This window comes from Pongo pygmaeus, chromosome 12, assembly GCF_028885625.2.
Source record: "Pongo pygmaeus isolate AG05252 chromosome 12, NHGRI_mPonPyg2-v2.0_pri, whole genome shotgun sequence".
NCBI classification, from domain to species: Eukaryota; Metazoa; Chordata; class Mammalia; order Primates; family Hominidae; genus Pongo; species Pongo pygmaeus.
In genome coordinates, this window is record NC_072385.2 from 25,927,862 (window position 1) to 25,948,847 (window position 20,986).

General features: G+C 50.1%; 1 protein-coding gene across 1 annotated transcript; it reads right to left on the reverse strand.

Moving 5' to 3' along the window:
• Window positions 1-7,158: 7,158 nt before the first annotated feature.
• On the reverse strand, window positions 7,159-20,950 carry TMEM127 (transmembrane protein 127). Its single transcript, XM_054475815.2, has 3 exons — window positions 20,707-20,950; window positions 10,348-10,512; window positions 7,159-9,630 (listed from the first exon to the last, which is right to left on the reverse strand). The coding sequence occupies exons 1-3, from the start codon at window positions 20,948-20,950 to the stop codon at window positions 9,323-9,325; spliced, it is 717 nt and encodes a 238-aa protein (XP_054331790.1). The 3' UTR covers window positions 7,159-9,322.
• Between the last annotated feature and the right edge of the window lie 36 nt (window positions 20,951-20,986).

Below are 20,986 nucleotides of genomic sequence, written 5' to 3' on the forward strand. Positions count from 1 at the left end.
GCCAACATGGAGAAATCCCGTCTCTACCAATAATACAAAAATTAGGTGGGTGTGGTGGCACACGCCTGTAATCCCAGCTACTTGGGAGGCTGAGGCAGGAGAATCGCTTGAACCTGGGAGGTGGAGGTTGCAGTGAGCAAAGGTCACGCCATTGCACTCCAGCCTGGGTGACGAGCGAAACTCCGTCAAAAGATGAAAAGAAAGAAAGGAAAGAAAGATGTGGTCTGGCTGTGTTGCCCAGGCTGGAGTGCAGTGGCTATTCACAGGTATGATCATAGTGCACTGCAGCCTCAAAACTCTTGGGTTCCAGTGGTCCTCCTGCCTCAGCCTCCTGTGTAGCTGGTACTACAGGCTACAGCTAAACTGCTCAGCTCCTCAGTCCTTCTTCATCTCCCACAGTGGATACAGAGCGTGGCAGCCCCCTCTCAGGAAGTCATGGATCTTTATGGCTGGCAGGACTGTAAAGTCACCCACTTCGGCCCCTCATTTACATATAAGGAAACAGTCCTATAGAGAAGGCGTGCGTTTTTAAGTCACACATTTGAGCAAATAAATAATTATCTCCTCACACATTTAAGATTGCTATTACATCCTTGTCTCTAGACCTTTTCTTTTAATCTTTCATCCACTCAGAATGCTTGCCTGGACCCTCTCCAATTTCTCAATATCTTTCATTTTTTTTTGGAAATGGAGGCTTGCTCCGTCACCCAGACTGGAGTGCAGTGGCATGATCTTGGCTCACTGCAACCTCTGCCTCCCAGGTTCAAGCAATTCTCCTGCCTCAGCCTCTCAAGTAGCTGGGATTACAGGCGCCCACCACCACGCCCAGCTAATTTTTGTATTTTTAATGGAGATGGGGTTTCACCATGTTGGCCAGGCTGGTCTCAAACTCCTGACCTCAAGTGATCCACCCACCTCAGCTTCCCAAAGTGCTGGAATTACAGGCGTGAGCCACCGTGCCCAGCTCAACATCTTTCTTAAGTGGGCCCAAGGTTGGGGGGAAAATCTCACCGTAGAGATATTTGTTAGATATCGAGCATGTGCTGAAGAAGGCATCTGTGATGGTTAATTTTATGTGTCAGTTGGACTAGACCATGGGGTGCCCAGATATCAGCTTGAACATTACTCTGGGTCCATCTGTGAGGGCGTGGGGTAGGACTGGCATTTACGTTGGTGGAGCAAGTAAAGCAGGCTGCCTTCCTAATGCGGGGGATCCTCATCCATCAGCTGAGGGCCCAAATAGAAAAAAAGGCTGAGTTGGAGGGCGCCCCTCCTGCGTGACCAACTTTCAAGTGGTGACATCAGTTTTCTTCCTGTTTTTGGACTTGAACTGAAACATCAGCTCTTCCTGGATCTTCAGCCTGCGGGCCTTCAGACTAGAACTACAACCTCGGCTCTCCTGGGTCTCGGCTTGCTGACTCACCCTACAGAACATGCGACTTGTCAGCCTCTACATTTGTATGAGCCAATTCCTTATAATATGTCTCTTTCTGTATATATACATATATCTCCATATCTTATTGTTCTGCTTCTCTGGAGAACCCTGAGTAATACAGCATCATTCCAAGATCAGCAGAAATGTTAGTGCTTCTGAGGAATTACTGCAAAGGGTACCTGAATAGCAGCACATGCTCTCAGTACCCCTGCCTTCTGTTGTCTGCTGTTGCCTGCTCCCTCCCCACCCTTTGGGTTGATTTCAGGATAGAGATATGGGGATGGGATTGGGGTTGGGTGTGCAGTTACCCAGAACAGCCAGGATGTGTGCACGTTGTGATCCAGGAACATCAAGCACTGCTCAAGCTGCTTGGAAAAGAAAACAAAGTCAGCAAAGTGAGGAGCTGGGTGGGCACTGGAATGGAGCAGGAAGAAACGGGCAAGGGTAGGAGAGAAGCAGAAAAAACAATCCCTGAGACATAGCTGGTGTAACCAAGGCTCTGTTTCCCCCACCGTTTGAGAGTGGGTGAGCCTGACTTCAAGGCACAGCTCTGTTCAAAGATAGGACACTGATTTTCTTCAAGAAGGCAGAGCTGGTGAGTGGCCTCATGTCTTACCATCATGGAAAGGCAAGGGCTGGGGGAGACAGAAGGGGCAGCCAAGGCCTCAGAGTGGTGTAGGCCTCACACTTGTGCTCACATGTCCCAACCACTGCCAGCGGTGCCACCTCTGAATCCCAGACCCCACATGTAACCATCCTCTACCTGGACCACAGGAGGAAGCTCCACGTTCTTTGCCACGGTTCAGGGTAAGGGGCATGATCTAAGTTGGGCAAAAGAGAGTCATCCTGGTACCTTAAAAAGGAGTCTAGGGTGAGCCCCAGTCTGCTGGTGGCCATCTTCACCACCTTTAGGGAGAGATGGCCTGAGCAGACACACAAAGCAAAGAGGTGGAGAGAAACCCTGTCTTTGTGTCATTGTTTGAGTCCCTGGACCCAGCCAAGTCCCCTGGACTATGCTGAACTTTTCAATTGTGGAAAACAATAAATTCCATTTAGTTAAGAAATTTTCAGTTCTGTGTCTTGCAGCTGTGAGCATTCTGACACCCTTGATGTTCCAGGCCCTCCTGGGCTGGGTCCATGAGCTAACTGCTTGCCCCGCACTTCCAGTGGGAAGGAGCTGCTCACATCAACTCAGTGTTCCCCAAAGCCACGCCCTTCCTTTCCTGCTTTCACACCACTGACTGCATCATGCTCTCATGAAGGCCTGCCCCTTCTCCAAGACCCAGATCAAGTCTGTCCTTCAGGAAGTGCTCCTTGGCTGTCAGGTTTGGATGTTATCAGGTTTCTCCTTTCCTGGCGGCTGGATTGGAAGGCCTTAGAGGGCAAGGGTCATATGTGTTAGAACCTCTGCATCCCCCACAGGGCACTTGTGTTCAGTGTATTTGCTGAATGAATGTCACATAAAAAAGCATGACCCGGCCGAGTGTGGTGCCTCATGCCTGTAATCCCAGCTTTTTGGGAGGCCAAGGCAGGCAGATCACCTGAGGTCAGGAGTTCAAGACCAGCTTGGCAAACATGATGAAACCCCATTCTCTACTAAAAAATACAAAAATTAGCCAGGCGTGGTGGTGTGCGCCTGTAATTCCAGCTACTCAGGAGGCTGAGGCAGGGGAATTGCTTGAACCCAGAGGTGGAGGTTGCAGTGAGCCAAGATCGCACCACCGCACTCCAGCACTCCAGAGTGCACTCTGTCCACTCGCAACAGAGTGAGACTCCGTCTTAAAAAAAAATAAAAACAACAACACATGACTCCTGGCCTAATGGACTGATAAGGTAAACAAGAAGAAAGACACAGGCCTGTACACATAATAGAAATTGGGTGTGTACCAGCCTGGGCAACATGGCAAGGCTCTGTCTCTGCAAGAAATAAATTAGCCAGAGGTAGTGGCTCACACCTGCAGTCCCAGCCACTCAGGTGGCTAAGGTGGGAGGATCACTTGAGCCTGGGAGGTTGAGGCTGCAGTGAGCCATGATTGCAGCACTACACTCCAGCCTCCAGACAGAGCAAGATCCTGTCGAAGAAAAAAAAGAAAAAAGAAAAGAAAAGAAAGAAGGAACGAAGGAAGAGAGGGAAAGAAAGGAAAAAGAAAAAGAGAGAAAGAGAAAGAAAAAAAAAGAAAAGAAAGAAAAAAAGGAAAGAAATTGCAAGTGTGTACATGCAAGCAAATTTCCCATACCCTGTTAGAATATGAGGAAGCAAACAGATGGAAAGAATCAATAAGGGGGCAGGGCGCAGTGGCTCACCCCTGTAACCCCAGCACTTTGGGAGGCCGAGGCGGGCGGATCACCTGAGGTCAGGAATTTGAGACCAGCCTGGCCAACATGGCGAAACCCCATCTCTACTAAAAATACAAAAATTAGCTGGGCATGGTGGTGCATGCCTGTAATCCTAACTACTTGGGAGGCTGAGGTTGGAGAATTATTTGAATCGGGGAGGTGGAGGTTGCAGTGAGCCGAGATCTTGCCACTGCACTCCAGCCTGAGCAACAAAGTGAGATTCCATCTCAAAAAATAAATAAATAAGTAAAAATGAATGAGATATTCTTCCTTTATTAAAATAAAACCCATCCACCACCCCAAGATTATTCCAGAAAGAAACTCTCCACCAATAGTGGTGGCACTAGACATATACTGAGAGACCCCCAAAAGGGAAGTGAAGCCAAGGGGGCGTCTGGGGCTACATGGTCTATCTCACCACACAGGGAGGCCCTTTACAAGGCTAGCTGCCATTTTCTACCAAGACAGAAGGACAGGAACCTTCCAAACAGGGCAGCCTGCAGGCCCTGCACCTTCAGGCCCCATTCTCAAACACCCGTACAACCCCTTAAGCCAGACGGACTCACAGCTGTCTCTGGAAAGTTCTTCGTTACCTGACTCTTTAGACACAGGGTTGGCTGGAGGGGCCTCTCCCTCACCTTGAACATCTTATGAAGCCCCTTGCCGCCACCGTGTTGCCGTCCCACTCAGCTGAAGGGGCTGGCCAGTCCCGCATAAACCCTCCAGCTCTGAGATCAGCCAATCTTCCCTGGACACTGCTCTCACCCCCAGCAAAAAAGCCAAGAATTTTCCCTAAAGCTTATGGTGAGGAACCGGTTTTTTTTGTTTTTGTTTGTGTGTGTGTGTGTGTGTGTGTGTGTGTGTGTGAGAGAGACGGAGGCTCACTCTGTCAGGATGGAGTGCAGTGGCACGATCTCAGCTCACTGCAACCTCTGCCTCCCGGGTTCAAGTGATTCTCCTGCCTCAGCCTCCCGAGTAGCTGGGACTACAGGCACCCGCCACCACGCCTGATTAATTTTTGTATTTTTAGTAGAGATGGGGCTTCACCATGTTGGCCAGAATGGTCTCGATCTCCTGACCTTGTGATCTGCCCACCTCGGCCTCCCAAAGTGCTGGGATTACAGGCGTGAGCCACTGCGCCCGGCCAGAACTGAGCTTAATTCTCAAACCAGTGACCCTAATAAAGCGTCTTCGTTTCAGGTGGGCTCATTCAAAACGACATTTTCAGGCTCGGTGCAGTGGCTCACGCCTGTAATCCCAACCGTTTGGGAAGGGAGGCAGGATTGCCTGAAGCCAGTAGTTTGAGACCACCCCGGGCAACATGGTGAGACTCTGTCTCTACCCACCCCCACAAAAAAACATTTTCTCTTCTCCACAAACCTCCTGCCTCCCATTAAAATGTCACTCTCCCAAAAAAATGCAGAGGAAGAGGTAAGATTGCAGGCTATTGGAAAACAGGGGCATGAAGTTTGTCAGTTCCCTTGTGTCTCCCCACAGCATCTGTGTTCCATTAGTGTAGTGGCTGAGAGCGTGGATATTTCAGGCGAGATGCCAGCTGAAGATTCTCTAGTCATCTTGGGAAAGCCGCCCTGCCCCAGATGCACCACCTCTTCCTGTGTCCCAGGGTCCTATCCTTGCGGCCCTTCACATCCCAGGGCTTCTCGTGTGCGGGCCCCTCTTCGCCTGTGCAGTTGATGCCACCTTCCAGCTGCCATGTGACAGGTGGGCAGAGACTGGGGCTCCCACATTCCCAACTCCAGCACCTGGCTGAGACACTGGGCCCCGGGATTGACTGTGACCGCCCTCTTCCCCTTTGGCAGGTCCTGTCTCCCAATTCCGACACTCTCACTTAAGGCCAGGCAGACCCCTTCCTACGGTCACCAGTCATTAAAATAAGGCTGCATCCCTCCCTTCCCTTCTCAAAATCCTTCCAGGGCTGCTTCTGCTGTTAGTGCCTTAAATGAGCACCCTCACCTTTCTAACCTCGGCTCTTACCACGTCCTGGCCATCAGTGTGCTTTTGCTCTTGCCATTCTCTCAGCAGGAGTGTCCCTACCCCAGTTCACTCCCACATCAAGTGTGGCTCAAGCTGCATCCTCCAGGAAGCCTTTCATTATCACTCAGGTCAGAACTGGCTCCCTTCTGGGCACAGGACTTTTCCGAGCCGGCCGCGCACTTCACTCTGCCTTTCTGTGGACAAGTCCATCTCCTGAACTAAGGACATAAAATCCTTGCAGACAGGGTCCTGTCAGTCACTGTATATTTCATGGTGCCTAATGGTGCTTTTTCTGGACATGAAATGAGAGAGAACACACTCCCAGCTTCCAAGAAAGATGTGTATTCTCCCTAACAACAACAAAAGAGACCTAAATGGGGTGCTCCCTGAAGACAGCCCTCACCTCTTTTACCGTGATGCACACTCGGGGCTGGGTGTAGGCTGTGTGACCGAATGTATGAAGGAAGAAGGAATGGAGAGAATGTGGGTAATCAAGGCCTGGCACTGCCCTACAGGAGGCTTACAGGTCACACTCCCAGAACTGTCTCTATCTCCATGCCTCTCCTAGTAAGATTCATTGCCTATGATTTCAAAGAAAGTGCAGTTTCTAGGGAGTGAAGGAAAATGTGAAATACAGAAAATAAAGAGAGAAAACACACAAATTATTAAATAAAATTTAAAAAATAGAGGGAAAAAAAGTGTAGTTTGTTCTGCAAGCCACAGCCCAAAGAAGTCTATTTCCTCCCACAGGATGGCTAGAGTTCAGGAGCGGCATTCTCTTCTATAGCTCACCAGAGGACGCAGCCTGAAGAGCTCAGGGTTTGAAGGTTGGGCCTTGGGTGGGAGTCAGCTACTATTTCTAGCTGTTCTAGAAAGACCTAGAAACTTCCTGGGTGAAAACAGGATTAGGAAGCTCTGGGGGTGAAAATGCCATGCACGGAGCTGGCCCATGCCAAGTCCCTTCTAACTATTTTAAATTACATCTTTGGCCAGGCACGGTGGTTCATGCCTGTAATCCCAGCACTTTGAGAGGCCGAGGTGGGTGGATAACCTGAGGTTAGGAGTTCCAGACCAGCTTGGCCAACATGGTGAAACCCTGTCTCTACTAAAAATACAAAACAATTATCCGGGCATAGTGGCGCATGCCTGTAATCCCAGCTACTCAGGAGGCTGAGGCAGGAGAATTGCTTGAACCCAGGAGGCAGAGGTTGCAGTGAGCTGAGATCATGCCACTACACTCCAGCCTGGGTGACAGAGCGAGACTCTTGTCTCAAAAAAAAAGAAAAAGAAAAAAAATTACAACCTCATCAACGTCTCCTGCTTCTCTGAGATGAAGGGAACAAACCAAATCAGGAAAGTTGTGACAGAAAAATGACAGGCAGCCATTGTCATTTCCATTCCTATTCGTGGTTTCTGGTTTTTTTGGTTTTGTTTTCCTTTTTAATTTTTTTCTAGAAAAAAAAACACAACCAGGGGAATTTATATGACAAACTATCAGTGTCAGGATGGCAGAGGGAAAGAGAAAGAAGAGGAAGGCCAGAGACATGGGGAGTGAATAAAAAGTGGGTTCCGGATCGTGCGGAACAGTCCACAGGGTCATGTACAGGTCCTCAGGAGATGACCAGTCCCTTTGGCATGCATGTCCGGTGCCTGGTCTTGTGGTCTGCCTGCTCAGACACCCAAGGGCAGAGAGAGCTGGCCACAAGTAAACCTGCCAACGACAAACTCAGGACTTAACAGAAAGACTTAGTTCAGCTCCTTGGCTTTGTGCTCAGGCATCACATAGCAGGCAGCCAGCCGCCTTTCTTGCCTGAGAGAAGAGTCCAGAAGAGCAGGAGAGTCACCTTTGAACACACTCTGGCATCACAGCAGTGAACTACAAGCAGCCACCGGCTCATGTGCAGATGTGGCCCTCACCACCCACGCAGGCATCTGTCCGGACATCCCCAGTCAATCTGGCCAAAGGATGGGACATGACAGTCCCTTTCTAGCCACAGCTTCGTAGTGTTGTCCATTCTCCAGTCTTGCTCAAACTATCTATCACCTTAAAGGTTGGAAGAGATTGGAATCCATTTCCTTTTCACCTCAGCAATGGACACTGATTCCCAAGAAGCAAGCAACTTAACAAGGACAGGTTGGCCATCTGGATCTACACTGAAGGTCTTTCAAGTTTCATCCACTCAATGCCCAGATCTCAGGGCGGAAAATTCAGCCAGACCCAGAGCAAACAGGGTGGCCAGAGTGATGGCTGAGCAAGAAAGTCCCAGCAGCACACTGCAAGACCAGAGTACATTCAAGAGGGGAGAGGGCATGCTGCAGGCTGGAGTCCCGAGTCAGAGTCTAGGGCAGCACTGGGTCTGAAGGACACAGCCCGGCCTGCTGGGCTGACAGGGTGGGTCTGACGCCTCACATGATGGGGCCCCACTGGTTGTATTCCTATGTGGGGGTTGGTGGGTTCCTGCCCTGTTGTGGCCCCTGTTCCTAAACTGAGGCCAGGTTCCATCTCAGTGCCGCAGTCCTGAGGAGCACCACGCTGGCCCGCCAGCCAGGCCACAGTCCTCAGCCCCTCTGGGTTCCACGAGAAGGCCCCAGGGAGTCACTGTCACTGGGAGGGAAGGGGCCAGGGAAGGGAGGCCGCATTCTACTGGGAGACTCAGGGAGGGACTACCACGGGCTTGGAAGGAGCTACAGCCCCAAATATTGCAGAGCCAAAAGGAATGGGATACATGTCTAAAAAGTGACAATAGTCTTGTCCCTATTTTAAAAACAGAATATTGTTGCTGTTGCCTGGTTTCGTTTTTTTCCTTTTAAAACCACTCACATTTAAAAGGTGAAGGGCTGGGAGACGTAGTCCCCTTCACTCTGGTCCTTGATAGGCACCAGGGGGCCTCAGTCTCACGCTGGCTCCTGCTCTCCTTGCCTGGGCTGCAGCCACATGAAGCAAGGGCAGAGAGGGTAGCAACTGCTCTGCCTTCCCAACAGCGATTCCCTCTCCCCATAAAACCAGGGCACACGTGAGGAGAAGTCCAAAGAGTAAAGTGCACAGAACTCCCCGGAGCAGGTGGCCTGGGGGCGGATCACTCCGAGAAGGAAGGGGTCTGGGGGGCGTCAGCCCAGAGCTACAGCTGTGGAGCAAACACTGATCCCTGTGAAGTGAGCCTGCAGGGCACAGTCCCCCTTCCCTTGGGCCCTTTGACACTTCTTTCTGGGACTGTCCACTCTCAGCAGCTCTTCAAGGAAAGTCTCGGTCCCAAAGATATGGCCCATGCTGGAGGAAACTTGGATGACCTTCCCTGGCTGGTAATGACTCGTGAACGTGAAGGGGCAGGATGTGGCAGGAGGGAAAGAGTACATTATAGAAAACCAGTGGACCTCCGGTTCTGAGAGCAGGGATACATGGATGACCCTAAAGGCAGAGTCTCTCCTGGGGAAGGTTTGGAGAAGATGGTCAGGATCCTACCAGTGAGGCCTGCTGGGGAAAGGAGCTCCTCTGGGTGCGAGAGGAGCTGCAGAGTTGAGGGAGGGGCTGCCGAGGAAGAGAGCCCAAGGCTGGCATTAGGGTGTGTAGGCAGGGGGTGGCTGGAACTGGTTGATGACCTCATATTCCGCCGGGTAGGGCTCGTTCTCCTCCATCTCTGAGAGCAGCTCCAGTGCCTGCTCCTCTTCCTCTGTGGGGTAGTGGCGCAGGAGGTTGGCTGCCGTGGCCAGGATTGAGGCTCCACCAGCTCCTGCCACCAGGTAGAAGCTAACGGCGAAGGTGACATAGACCTGGGATCCATGGTACTTCTTATGCTGCTGCTGCTGGGCCAGGATGAGTTCAGAAGCCCAATAAGAAAAGCCAATGACGGTGGCACACTGCAGGACTAGGGGACAGAGGGACAGCATAGAAGGAGAATTAGTGAGCACTCCACAGCTAGGATGCTTGAGGACCCAATCACAGCCTCTCCACCCAAACCCCATTCTCAGAGAACCTGCCTGGCCCCAGACTCTGCAAGGAGGAGCTCTCTTGGCCATGGGATTCCTGGCCTGAGGTTGGGGACAGCAGTCTGACCTGATCTAGGCCAGTCAGATTCTGTCTGTCTTAAGGAGCAAATAGGGTCACGCAGCTTGGGAGCTGGAGTAGGCACACCACAATTCAAACCAACACAGCAGTGCAGGCATGAGGGAGGAGAGCAGCTACATACAAGAAAAGGCGGGTCTGTAGGAAAGCAGGAAGGTGGAGAGGAGAGAATCCGACCAGGAGCTCCAGGGGAGACACAGGAGACTGCCTGGTTCCTTCTTCACTCGTGTCAGGTCTGAGCTTCAAATGCCATTTTAGAGAGCTGTGAGCTTCCTTGTGGAATTTCTAGCAACATTTCCCCTCTACAGCTGGGCTGAGTGGGTTTGTGATCCTGGCAAGTTAGCAGCTAGACTGGAGCAGGCTGCTGACACCCTGACACTCTGGGAAAGACTGGAGCTTGGCACATGAGCTCCTGGAAGAGTGTCTGCTCGGAGAAACCAGAGCCCCCACCGACAACTCAGACAGGATGCCCCCGCCCTGTAGCAGTTCCTCCCCGACTCTGAGCAGGCTCACGGCTTACCCGTGAGGATATGGGCGAAGGCATAGCGACGAGTGATCTTCAGGGCGGGATGCTTGGGCCCAAAGACATCCAGAAGGAAAGCGGAGAGACTACACAGGATGCCCAGGAAACAGAAGGCGGCGATGACCCGCAGGAGCAGCACTGTCTGGGGATTCATGCAGAAATCTGTAGGGGGAGAACCAAATTTTCAGGGCCCCAAGTAACACCTGGTGTAGGAAGTTCCCACCTAGAAGGAGTTTGATTCCCCTCCACCACAGTCCTGGGAGCCAGGGCAGTTCTGGAGGACACTGTCTTAGCCCCTGCTCCTGGGTGGTCTGCAGGGGAGCTGAAACAAATTCCACATTAGCAAACAGAAGCCCTCTGGGCCACTGCTCTCCTGTACCTCAAGTCCTTCTCTTCCAACAAGACTAGCCTAAGTGCAGGATTCTACTTCATTGTGTACACCATGCCCTTCTAACCATTTTTAAAGACACTGACAATTAACCTGACATGTTAATGCATTCTGCTAAAGGATACTTTGAGCTGGCAGGAAAAGCCTGACTTTGGAGCTGAGACAGCCAGAGAGGCTAAGACCATACAGGTCAATTAATGCTGATTCTCCATTTACTCACTCATTCATTCCCTTTTTGTTCCAAAAAGAAGTTGAACTTGAAGATACTATGCTAAGTGAAATCAACCAAATGTAGGACAAATATTTTATAATTCCACTCATATGAGATACCTAGAATAGTCAATTTATAGAGACAGAAAATATAATGGTGGTTGCCAGCAGGTAGGGAGAGGGGAGAACAGGAAGTTATCATTTAATGTGCACAGAGGTTCAGTTTGAAATGATGATAAAGTTTTGGAAACAGACAGTCATGTGCTTAATATCAATGAACTCAACACTTAAAATGGTTATTAATATTTTGGGTGGCTGAGGCAGGAGGATTGCTTGAGGCCAAGAGTTTGAGATCAGCCTGGGTAACATAGTGAGACCCGGTCTCTTTGAGGAAAAAAAAAAAATTAGCTGGGCATGGTGGCGCATGCCTATAGTTTTAGCTCCTTAGGAGGCTGAGGCAAGAGGACTGCTTGCGCCCAGGAGTTACTGTAAGCTATAATCACATCACTGCACTCCAGCCTGGATGACAGAGAGAGATCCTGTCTCTTAAAAAAACAAAATATTGGCCAGGCTTGGTAGCTCACGCCTGTAATCCCAGTACTTTGGGAGGCTGAGGTGGGCAGATCACGAGGTCAGAAGATCGAGACCATCTTGGCTAACATGGTGAAAACCCCGTCCCTACCAAAAATATAAAAATTAGCCAGGTGTGGTGGCACGCGCCTGTAGTCCCAGCTACTCGGGAAGCTGAGGCAGGAGAATCGCTTGAACCTGGGAGGTGGAGGTTGCAGTGAGCTGAGATTGCACCTCTGCACTCCAGCCTGGTGACAGAGTGAGACTCTGTCTCAAAAAAAGAAAACAAAAATGTTGGCAGGGCACAGTGGCTCACACCTGTAATCCCAACACTTTGGGAGGCCAAGGCGGGTGGAACACTTGAGGTCAGGAGTTTGAGACCAGCCTGACCAACATGGTGAAACCCTGTCTCTACTAAAAATACAAAATTAGCCAGGCGTGGTGGTGCATGCCTGTGATCCCAGCTACTTGGGAGGCTGAGGCAGGAGAATCACTTGAACCTGGGAGGTGGAGGTTGCAGTGAGCCGAGATTGCGCCTTCACACTCCAGCGTGGGCAACAAGAGAGAAACTCCGTCTCAAAAAAAAAAAAAAAAAGTTAAAATGCTAAGTTTTATGTTATGTATATTTTACCACAATAAAAAAAAAAAAAAAGTAAAATAAAGAAAAGAGGAAGAAAGAAATTGCGGCAGTTTAGAGAAATGTGCAGCTACAAGATAGTATTACATAGATTAGGAAAGTTGGTAGACTATATCATCACATTTAGTTTAGCTCCTGCCCTGAACTCTACAAGAACAAAAGAATGATTTTAAAAGGCAACCCACACAAAAAGAAAGAGAGGTATAAAACAAGGTTCCAAAAACTGGAAAGTAAAGGGAAATGGACCTACCTAAAAGGGACTCAGCAGACTCGGCAGAGCTGGGGACAAGCTATCAACAGGAAAAGCTAGGAAGCCACCACATTTATACCGCAAAAGCCCCAGAAGCCTTGGACAGTGCCAACGTGCACACGTCAAGGGCATGAATGAAGGAAAAGGAAGAGGCTGAAAGAAAAGACACAGCACTCAAGGGGTTCCTGGGGGTCATGGTGCAGGGAGAGCCCATGACAACAACCACACAGCAGACACACAGAGCAACCTGTATTTCCCTCCAGTACATTAGCCATTCTTTAAAAAAACATTTCAACTAGACGACACTGCCAGGCGCAGTGGCTCACCTGAGGTCAGGAGTTCGAGACCAGCGTGGCCAACATGGTGAAACCCCGTCTCTACTAAAAACATAAAAATTAGCCGGGCGTGGTGGCGTGCGCCTGTAATCCCAGCTACTCGGGGGGCTGAGGAAGGAGAATCGCTTGAACCCTGGAGACGGAGGTTGCAGTGAGCCGACATCGTGTCACTGCACTCCAGCCTGGTGACAGAGTGAGACTACATCTCAAAAACAAAAAACAAAACAAAACAAAAAAACAAAAAACTAGACGACACTGTCTGTCTCCTTTGATAACTATGCAAACTGCAAAAGCTCCCAGAAGCATAGGGTGGAATAAAGGCGGAACCAAAAAGAAACCAGGCCATCATTAAGTGTTTTAAGCTTTAATAAAAAGTAGAAATGGGGTCGGGCATGGTGGCTCATGCCTGTAATCCCAGCACTTTGGGAGGCCAAGGTGGGCGGATCGCCTGAGGTCAGGAGTTTGAGACCAGCCTGACCAATATGGTGAAACTCTGTCTCTACTAAAAATTTAAAAAATTAGCCAGGTGTGGTGGCGTGCACCTGTAGTCCCAGCTACTCAGGAGGCTGAGACAGGAGAACTGCTTCAACCTGGGAGGTGGAGGTTACAGTGAGCCAAGATCACACCACTGCACTCCAGCCTTGGTGACAGAGTGACTCCGCCTCAAAAAAAAAAGTAGGAAATGGGCCTTAACTTCCTCTCCTTCTTCTGTTACAGCCACTGGCAAGTTCTTCTTTTATTTAGGCCATGGGTCACCAAGTGATTTAGGAAAATTTGGAAAGGGCTGGCAAGACTCAGGCTATATAGCGTCCTTTCCTGAACTTGATCTCAGGCTGAGAGGGTGTGGGGTGTGATCATCAATCTCTAGGGCATACCCACATCACTGGGGCACTGGCTGAAAGCGTGTTCCCAGGTCCCCAGAGAGTCCGAGTTCTAGGTCTGGAGCAGGGCCTAGGAATCTGGATTTTACCAAGCAGCCCAGGTAATCCCCATGCAGGTGATCCAAGCCCCACACTTCAAGTAACACTGGTTCCAGACCTCAGAGGAAGGGGGACTGATGGGGGAAAGTCCAAGAACCTGGGGAGGGGACCTAAACCCAGCAAAGCTGACTCAGCCCAACAGAGCCAACATCACAGGCTCTGGGTAGAGAGAAGCCCTGGGCCTCTGGGATTGAGCACGCATACCCTGCCTCAGGCTCAGAGTTCGCCCGGCAGAGGCTGGCTGGGCCCAGACAAGGCTCATACACCTCTGTCTGGCTTTGGGTCACCCACGAAGCAGCCCTCAGAGCTATCTGTCATGATCTCTTGTCTGCTGACCATCTGTTTTGGGCCCAAGCATCCAGCCTGGGTAACTGTCTACTGCCAGAAAGCCTGCCTGTGTATGAGCCCTGCTAGCAACTGAGACCAGCCTTTATTGAACCCAGCCCTGCAGAGCCGTAGTGCATGGGGCCTCACTGAAAGAAAAGCTCTAGGAGACGGGCTATCTCCTGGCTTTATTTTAAATCTTATTAAAAGCTAAGAGAGTTCTTCTTGGGGTCCACATGGCATGTGGCAGGGATGGGGCAGTGTTCTTATAGTGCTTCCAAGAATAACCTGCCAGAGGTCACATGCCACTCTGCAGCAGGCCGTGTCAGATTCCACTCACATTACTAATGAGGCCAGGCACTTGGAGTAAGAAAAGTAATACGTGGGGGCTTCAAGGAGCCTGTATTGTTTCTTTGGCTGGATGGTGAGCACAAGGATGTTCATTTGATTATCCTTAAAAATGTACATCCATGACATATACTCCTATTGTCTTATGTTTCATTATACATGAGTTTTAGTAGTAAGGAGACATGCACATGATAAAAAGCTTCCGAGAGGACGTCCCTCCCCTTGCGGATGTCCACCTGCTCCTCTCCAAAGGCAAATATTGTTGGAGGGGCCTTGTATACCCCTCCTGGAACAGCCTGTGCACACAGATGGGTCAAGTGCCCCCCTGGGGGATTTACCACACAGCTCAGATGAAGAGTCGGGGGCTCCAGAAGGTGAAGTGGCTTCCTCCAGGCCACACGCTGCAGAGCTAGATTCCAAACCATGATCAGGCTCCCCTACACTGTGCTGCTCGGAATCACCAAGTACCAGAGTCGGCCACTGTATTTTTCCCTGGAGATAATCAATCAATTCCTAAAGAGTTGTGCGTGAATGAGGGGTCAGAAGCTAACAGAAATAGTGTTGGAGCCATCCTCAGAGCCAGCTGCTAAGCTCACTAGAGGAACAGCTTGAAGCAATGAAATCTCTCAAAGAAGCAAAAAAGGTCTGGGTCATTAAGTCCTCACATGGGGAATTATTGGGCAAAACCTGCCAGGCTTGGTGTCTAAGCTCCTGCAGCACTGCAACCATCAGAGCCTGCTCTAGGAAGTGGTCAGGACACCAGAAAGGCTTGGGACCTGGGGCCGAATCCTAGCTCTAGCAGAGACGGTGTTACTTTGAGCAAGTCCCTTGAGTGCACTGGACCTCTGTTCTCTCATCTATCAAATGAAAACAATAACATCTGCCCCACCCACCACCAGGGCATGCTGGGTCAGCTGACACCATGCCCATGAAAGAGCAGCCACGTGTACTGTTATTAACCCGAGGCTGTTTCAGCTGGGCCGGTGTGTCACCTCAGCATGCCTTTCCTTCTTCTACTAAGACTTCCTTGACCACACATGTCAGCCCGTGTGGACCAAAGCCTACTAAAGCCAGACTAATGGCCTACCCTACAAGTGTGACAATATGATAGAGAGAAGAGACTTTTGACTAAAACTCCAACAGGTTTTGTTTCAATGTAACTGCCTTTCTCCACTCCAAAGCTGTGAGTAAACCCTCAGGGTTAGTGAGAAAACCAAATATGAACTTCCCTTTGGGTAACATTAACAGATACCCCAGGGGCCTAACCCATGTAACAGGTGGGTTTTCCTCAGAGGGTCTCAGAGCACACTGGAAGAACAGGCTGTTATCCTAGACAGGCTTGGAGCCCAGCTCAGAGGCTCTTCTGGAGTCAGTATCTCAATGTCTTTCTCTCCTCCCTTCCTAGACATCAGTACAGCAGGGAAGGCAACAAGCACCTGCTCCCATGAGGGGATTGCTAAAGAAAACCCCTGAAGGTTATGTATGTAGGATTTTATTCGAGAGAGAAATGGCAAGGCAGGACCCTAACTTGAAATTCAAGCCAGTGGTGTAGTCCACGATGCCCTGGCTAGACACAGAACACCTCCTACCCTCCAGCTGTGCTGTGGCCTGTTTATTTTGGTAAACACTGCTTGGTGGTGCCCTCTAGTCATCAGGGAAGTAGGCAGCTGTAATAGGATCCCATGGAACTGACTTTGCTCAAGGTCACTGGTGAGTCACCGGGCTAGATTTGTTTTGAAGGTCCTGCCTCTTCCTGTCTATCTGCCCATTGCTCTAACCACTCCTGACCCAAACAGTCTGCAGGCAGAAAGGCTTAAAGGGACTTCTGTCCCACCCCGCCTCCCTCCTTGCTGGAGTCCCTGTGAATTAGAGACACTTCCCCAATGCCCCAATCCCTCTTTATGCATCTGTGCAACCTGCTCAGCCTCTCCTCACTGTGACCTTTTTAGCTTCCAGACAGGCCTGTGACACAGGCCTCTTAACAGAGCCCTCTAGTGCCCAGCCAGGTTATCCCACAGATACCAACAGGCCTCGCAGGACCTGGGAGTGTCAGCTGTCCCAGTCACCACCTGTCAGGCACACAGGCTCTCCCTGAAAGGCCCCTGATCTTCCAGTGGCTGCTGTCAATTGTGATTCACCTGACTTCTACTCCCCAACTTCCTCATTCTCCAAAGATGCTTCCTGGGGCTGTTGCCAGTGCCCTTTGGTGGCCACACTTGAGAAGCAGAAAGGCTCAGAAGAAATGACTATCTGCGGCCCCTCTTTCTGGGGCCTAGAGGTGTGAGTCTATCTCCACCCAGGGCCAGGTTGAGAGGTGTGTGAGAAGCAGGCACCGCTTGCAGGGGCAGTGGAGAATACCCAGGATGAGGTTTGTTTTTTTTTTTTTTTTTTTTTTTTTTTTTTTGAGAGAAAGGGTCTCACTCTGTCACCCAGGCTGGAGTGCAGAGGCACGATGATAGTTCACTGCAGCCTCGAACTCCCGGACTCAAGTGATCCTGCTGGCCTCCTGCTTCAGCCTCCCAAAGTGCTGAGACTATAGGAGTGAACCACCACACCCAGCCCAGGACTCCAAAGCTGGGGTCTTTGGAGCCAGCTTTCATTGGCTAAAGCCTCTGAAGCTTTGTGAATGACAATGGGAGTGGCTTTGCCCTGGGATCACCAACTAAAGCTTCAACACTGAGGTGATGAAGTTATGACAAAAAGCACAGCTTTGGCTGGGCTTATGATAAAACTCAACTAGAATAGGAAAGTGATAAGCCTCAGGCAGCTTTGATGGGAAATAAACTCGGAGCTCGCTAAGGTGTTGCGGTAAGAGTATGGACTTTGGAGTCAATGTCCACTCGGATTAGCTGAGCAAACTACCTAGCTTCCCTGAGCTGCGACCTTTGTGAAGTGGGGCTGATAACAGTACCTACCAAATAAAGATGCTGTTTAGGAGGAAAAAAGCAGGCATGGGGTATGCTTAGCATAATGTCAAAATGTGGCACTCAGGCAGGGGCTGAGAAATGGTAAGGCTGCTCCAGGGCCTGCTGGCTGCCCGACTCCCATCACCTGCAGAGACCTGGCAGGGTCTGTTCTCCCTCTGGAAGTATCTATATGTGGCCAGGAGTGGTGGCTCATGCCTGTAATCTCAGCACTTTAGGAAGCCAAGGTGGGTGGATCACTTGAGGTCGCAGTTTGAGATCAGCCTGGTGAACAAGGTGAAACCTCATCTCTATGAAAAGTACAAAAATTAGCCGGGCATGGTGGAGCACCTGTAATTCCAGCTACTCGTGAGGCTGAGATAGGAGAATTGCTTGAACCCGGGAGACGGAGGTTGCAGTGAGCTGAGATGGCGCCGCTGCTCTCCAGCCTGGGTGACAAAGCAAGACTCTGCCTCATAAAAAAAAAAAAAACTCTATATGCACCACATCTGTGCTTGACAGCTCTGCTCCCTCTTGAGATGTGGAATACTCCAGGCTCCCAGGTCAGGACATCTGTTAGGCCCTGAGGATCAGCACAGTCACACAGGATACTACATGTCTGGGGGCCCACTGGGTACCAAAAAACCAGTAGGTACAGAGAAAAGGGAGAGAAGATGCAATCAAGGACCTCCTGATTCCTTACTGATTCTTCTGTGATAGCTCATGAGGCACCACTGCCAACTCTCCTATTAATGGGCACAAAGTGCTCTTAGGAGATGGCCACAGGCAAGCAAGTAGAAATTATACACGGGTTAAGATCTCTAAATATGTGAGCAAATGTAATGTAAAGGTTAAGAAAATATGCTTTGCAAAAGACAAAACGGAGCCTGAATAATTTCTTTCTTTTTTCTTTTTTTTTTTTTTTTTGAGATGGAGTCTCACTCTGTAGCCCAGGCTGGAGTGCAGTAGTGTGATCTGGGCTCACTGCAACCTCACCTCCAAGGTTCAAGCGATTCTCCTGCCTCAGCCTCCTGGGTAATTGAGACACCAGCCACCAGGCCTGGCTAATTTTTGTATTTTTAGTTGAGATGGGGTTTCACCATGTTGGCCAGGCTGATCTTGAACTCCTGACCTCAGGTGATCCATCCGCCTTGGCCTCCCAAAGTACTGGGATTACAGGTGTGAGCCTCCATGTCTGGCCTGGCCTGAATAATTTCTTAGAAAGGGTAAATACACATGTGAACAAAGAACAACGTGCACCAAGAATTTACTTTTTTTTTTTTTTTTTTTTTGAGATGGAGTCTTGCTCTGCTCTGTTGCCCAGGCTGGAGTGCAGTGGTGTGATCTCGGGCTCACTGCAACTCCTCCGCTTCCTGGGTTCAAGCGATTCTCCTGCCTCAGCCTTCAGAGTATCTGGGACTAACAAGCGTGTGCCACCACACCCAGCTAATTTTTGTATTTTTAGTAGAGACAGGGTTTCTTTCACCATGCCAGGCTGGTCTCCAACTCTTGACCTCAGGCAATCCACCCGCCTCAGCCTCCCAAAGTGCTGGGATCAGAAGTGTGAGCCACTGCTCCTGGCCATCTTTTTTTTTTTTTTTTTTTTTGAGATGGAGTTTCACTCTTGTTGCCCAGGCTGGAGCGCGATGGCGCGATCTCAGCTCACTGCAACCTCTGCCTCCCGAGTTCAAGCGATTCTCCTGCTTCAGCCTCCCGAGCAGCTGGGATTACAGATGCCTGCCACCACGCCCGGCTCAAAAATTTACTTTTATTTTTAACATGCCTTCGACAAGGATGCACACCAAAGTGAAATAATTATGAGATTGTTCCTTATGACAGCTGAAGTAAAACAAAGGATAAAAACCATAAATGACACAGCATCATTTTATATTGGCATCAACAGATGTGGGGTAGTCCCAGCTCTGCCACCCACAACTGGGTAGCCTCGGGGAGATCCTTCATTTTTCTGAGCCACAGCTAAGCACACCCCATGCGGTGCTAGATTTCAGAGATCTAGCTTTCTAGATCTGATGGGTCTAGTGGTGGGAAGGTGGTATGTGTGCTTCAAAGAAAGCAAGTACACGGCAATGTGCTAAAAGAAAAACCACCAAGACTCACTCAAGCTTAATGCTCTTTGTGCCATTAGCAACATGACAGAGAAAAGGCTGCATATAAGGCCTCTGTCATGTTCATAACTTTGGCTTTAATGAGCCAACCCAGCAAAGAGTACCATTAAGGTGAAATCTGGAAACAACCAGTTGTCCCCAACCTTCTACAAAATCACCCTACAGCTTCTAAAACTCAAGAGAGATGCAAAACAGTAAGAGAACACTCAGAGAAAGGCAACATTTGGCCACAAGGATGAGGCTTTTCAGCCTAGACCTGCAGAAGCAGAGTATGGTCCGACGCACAGCGGGGAACTTGGACCTTTTCACCAAATCCCAGTGCCTGAATTCTTCAGGAGGTAACACGCAGATATCTAACAGGAAGTGCTTCTGATAGGCGGTGCAGTAAACATCTGGAATGCATAACAGCCAGGGAATAGCACAGAGAGGATAGCACAGAGAGGATATAAGACCTTCAAGATGGCTCAAAAGACCTTGGGGCTGATGAACTATGCTGTTACTAAGAACTGTTTGGGGTACATTGATCATTGTTAGGATAAAAAGCAGGTGATACAGTCCAGTCCTGTCCTCACATTTCACAATTTTTACTGGAGACAAGACTGGGCAGAATAAACTATGGGGCCCATAGGACCCTCCCCATAGTCTGCTGTCTATCTGACCGGAAAGCATGATGATGAACAAAGCAACCTTGCCTCTGTCAGGCACACTTATAATGGTTCCAAGAGCCACTTTCCGACTGTTGTACTGCAGGTAGCAATGGAACGGTCTTACGATTACCTAAAATGCCACAGATTCCCTTCTTCTGTAATACGCATCCAATTACCATAGAACTCTAAGATATCTTTTAAAACCTAGTCATATTAAAAGTTCCTTTTTCTCCATTAATCAGTCTGCCCTAAAGAAGCTTTTCTATATCTCACAGGCTCCTTAGAAGGGGCCAGCTAACTGTGATACCTAGCACCCTTATCTTTTCTCGATACACAGCGTCCTTCCTCCAGCAGAATCCTAAAATAGCAGCAGTCCGGATTAACATGGCTGTGAGGAGTAGGTGCTTAGCTGAATAACATCAGAATTAATGAGGGGCCGGACCCCAAACAGAGCCACCTGCTGGGCATGAACACCAGGCAGTTATGGGGCCGTTTCCTTCAACCAAGTGTCTGGTCCCTGGCTATCTCTGCTTCAGCCAGAACACATTCTGTTCCTCACCCAGGCCTTAAGGGCCAGCGTGCCAGAACACATTCTGTCCCTCACCCAGGCCTTAAGGGCCAGCGTGCAGCACCCTCACCTTTCAGCAGGTCCGGGTGCACATAGCCCAACACGTCGGAGACCCCCAGCTCCTGGCGCGAACAGGTGCCTCCGTGGATGTGCAACCAGGCAGGCTCGGCGAGGGCAGTGCACAGCGCCGTGATAGACAGGGCGCCAGGCAGGGCCGAGGCCAGGCTACGCTCCGGCTGCTTGGGCAGAGCGCTGCCTCCCGGGCTCCTCCGCCGGCGCCCGCCGGGCAGCCCTGCGCCTCCGGGGGCGTACATGCCCGGGGCCGCCCGCCGTCGCTCCGCAGTCGCTGC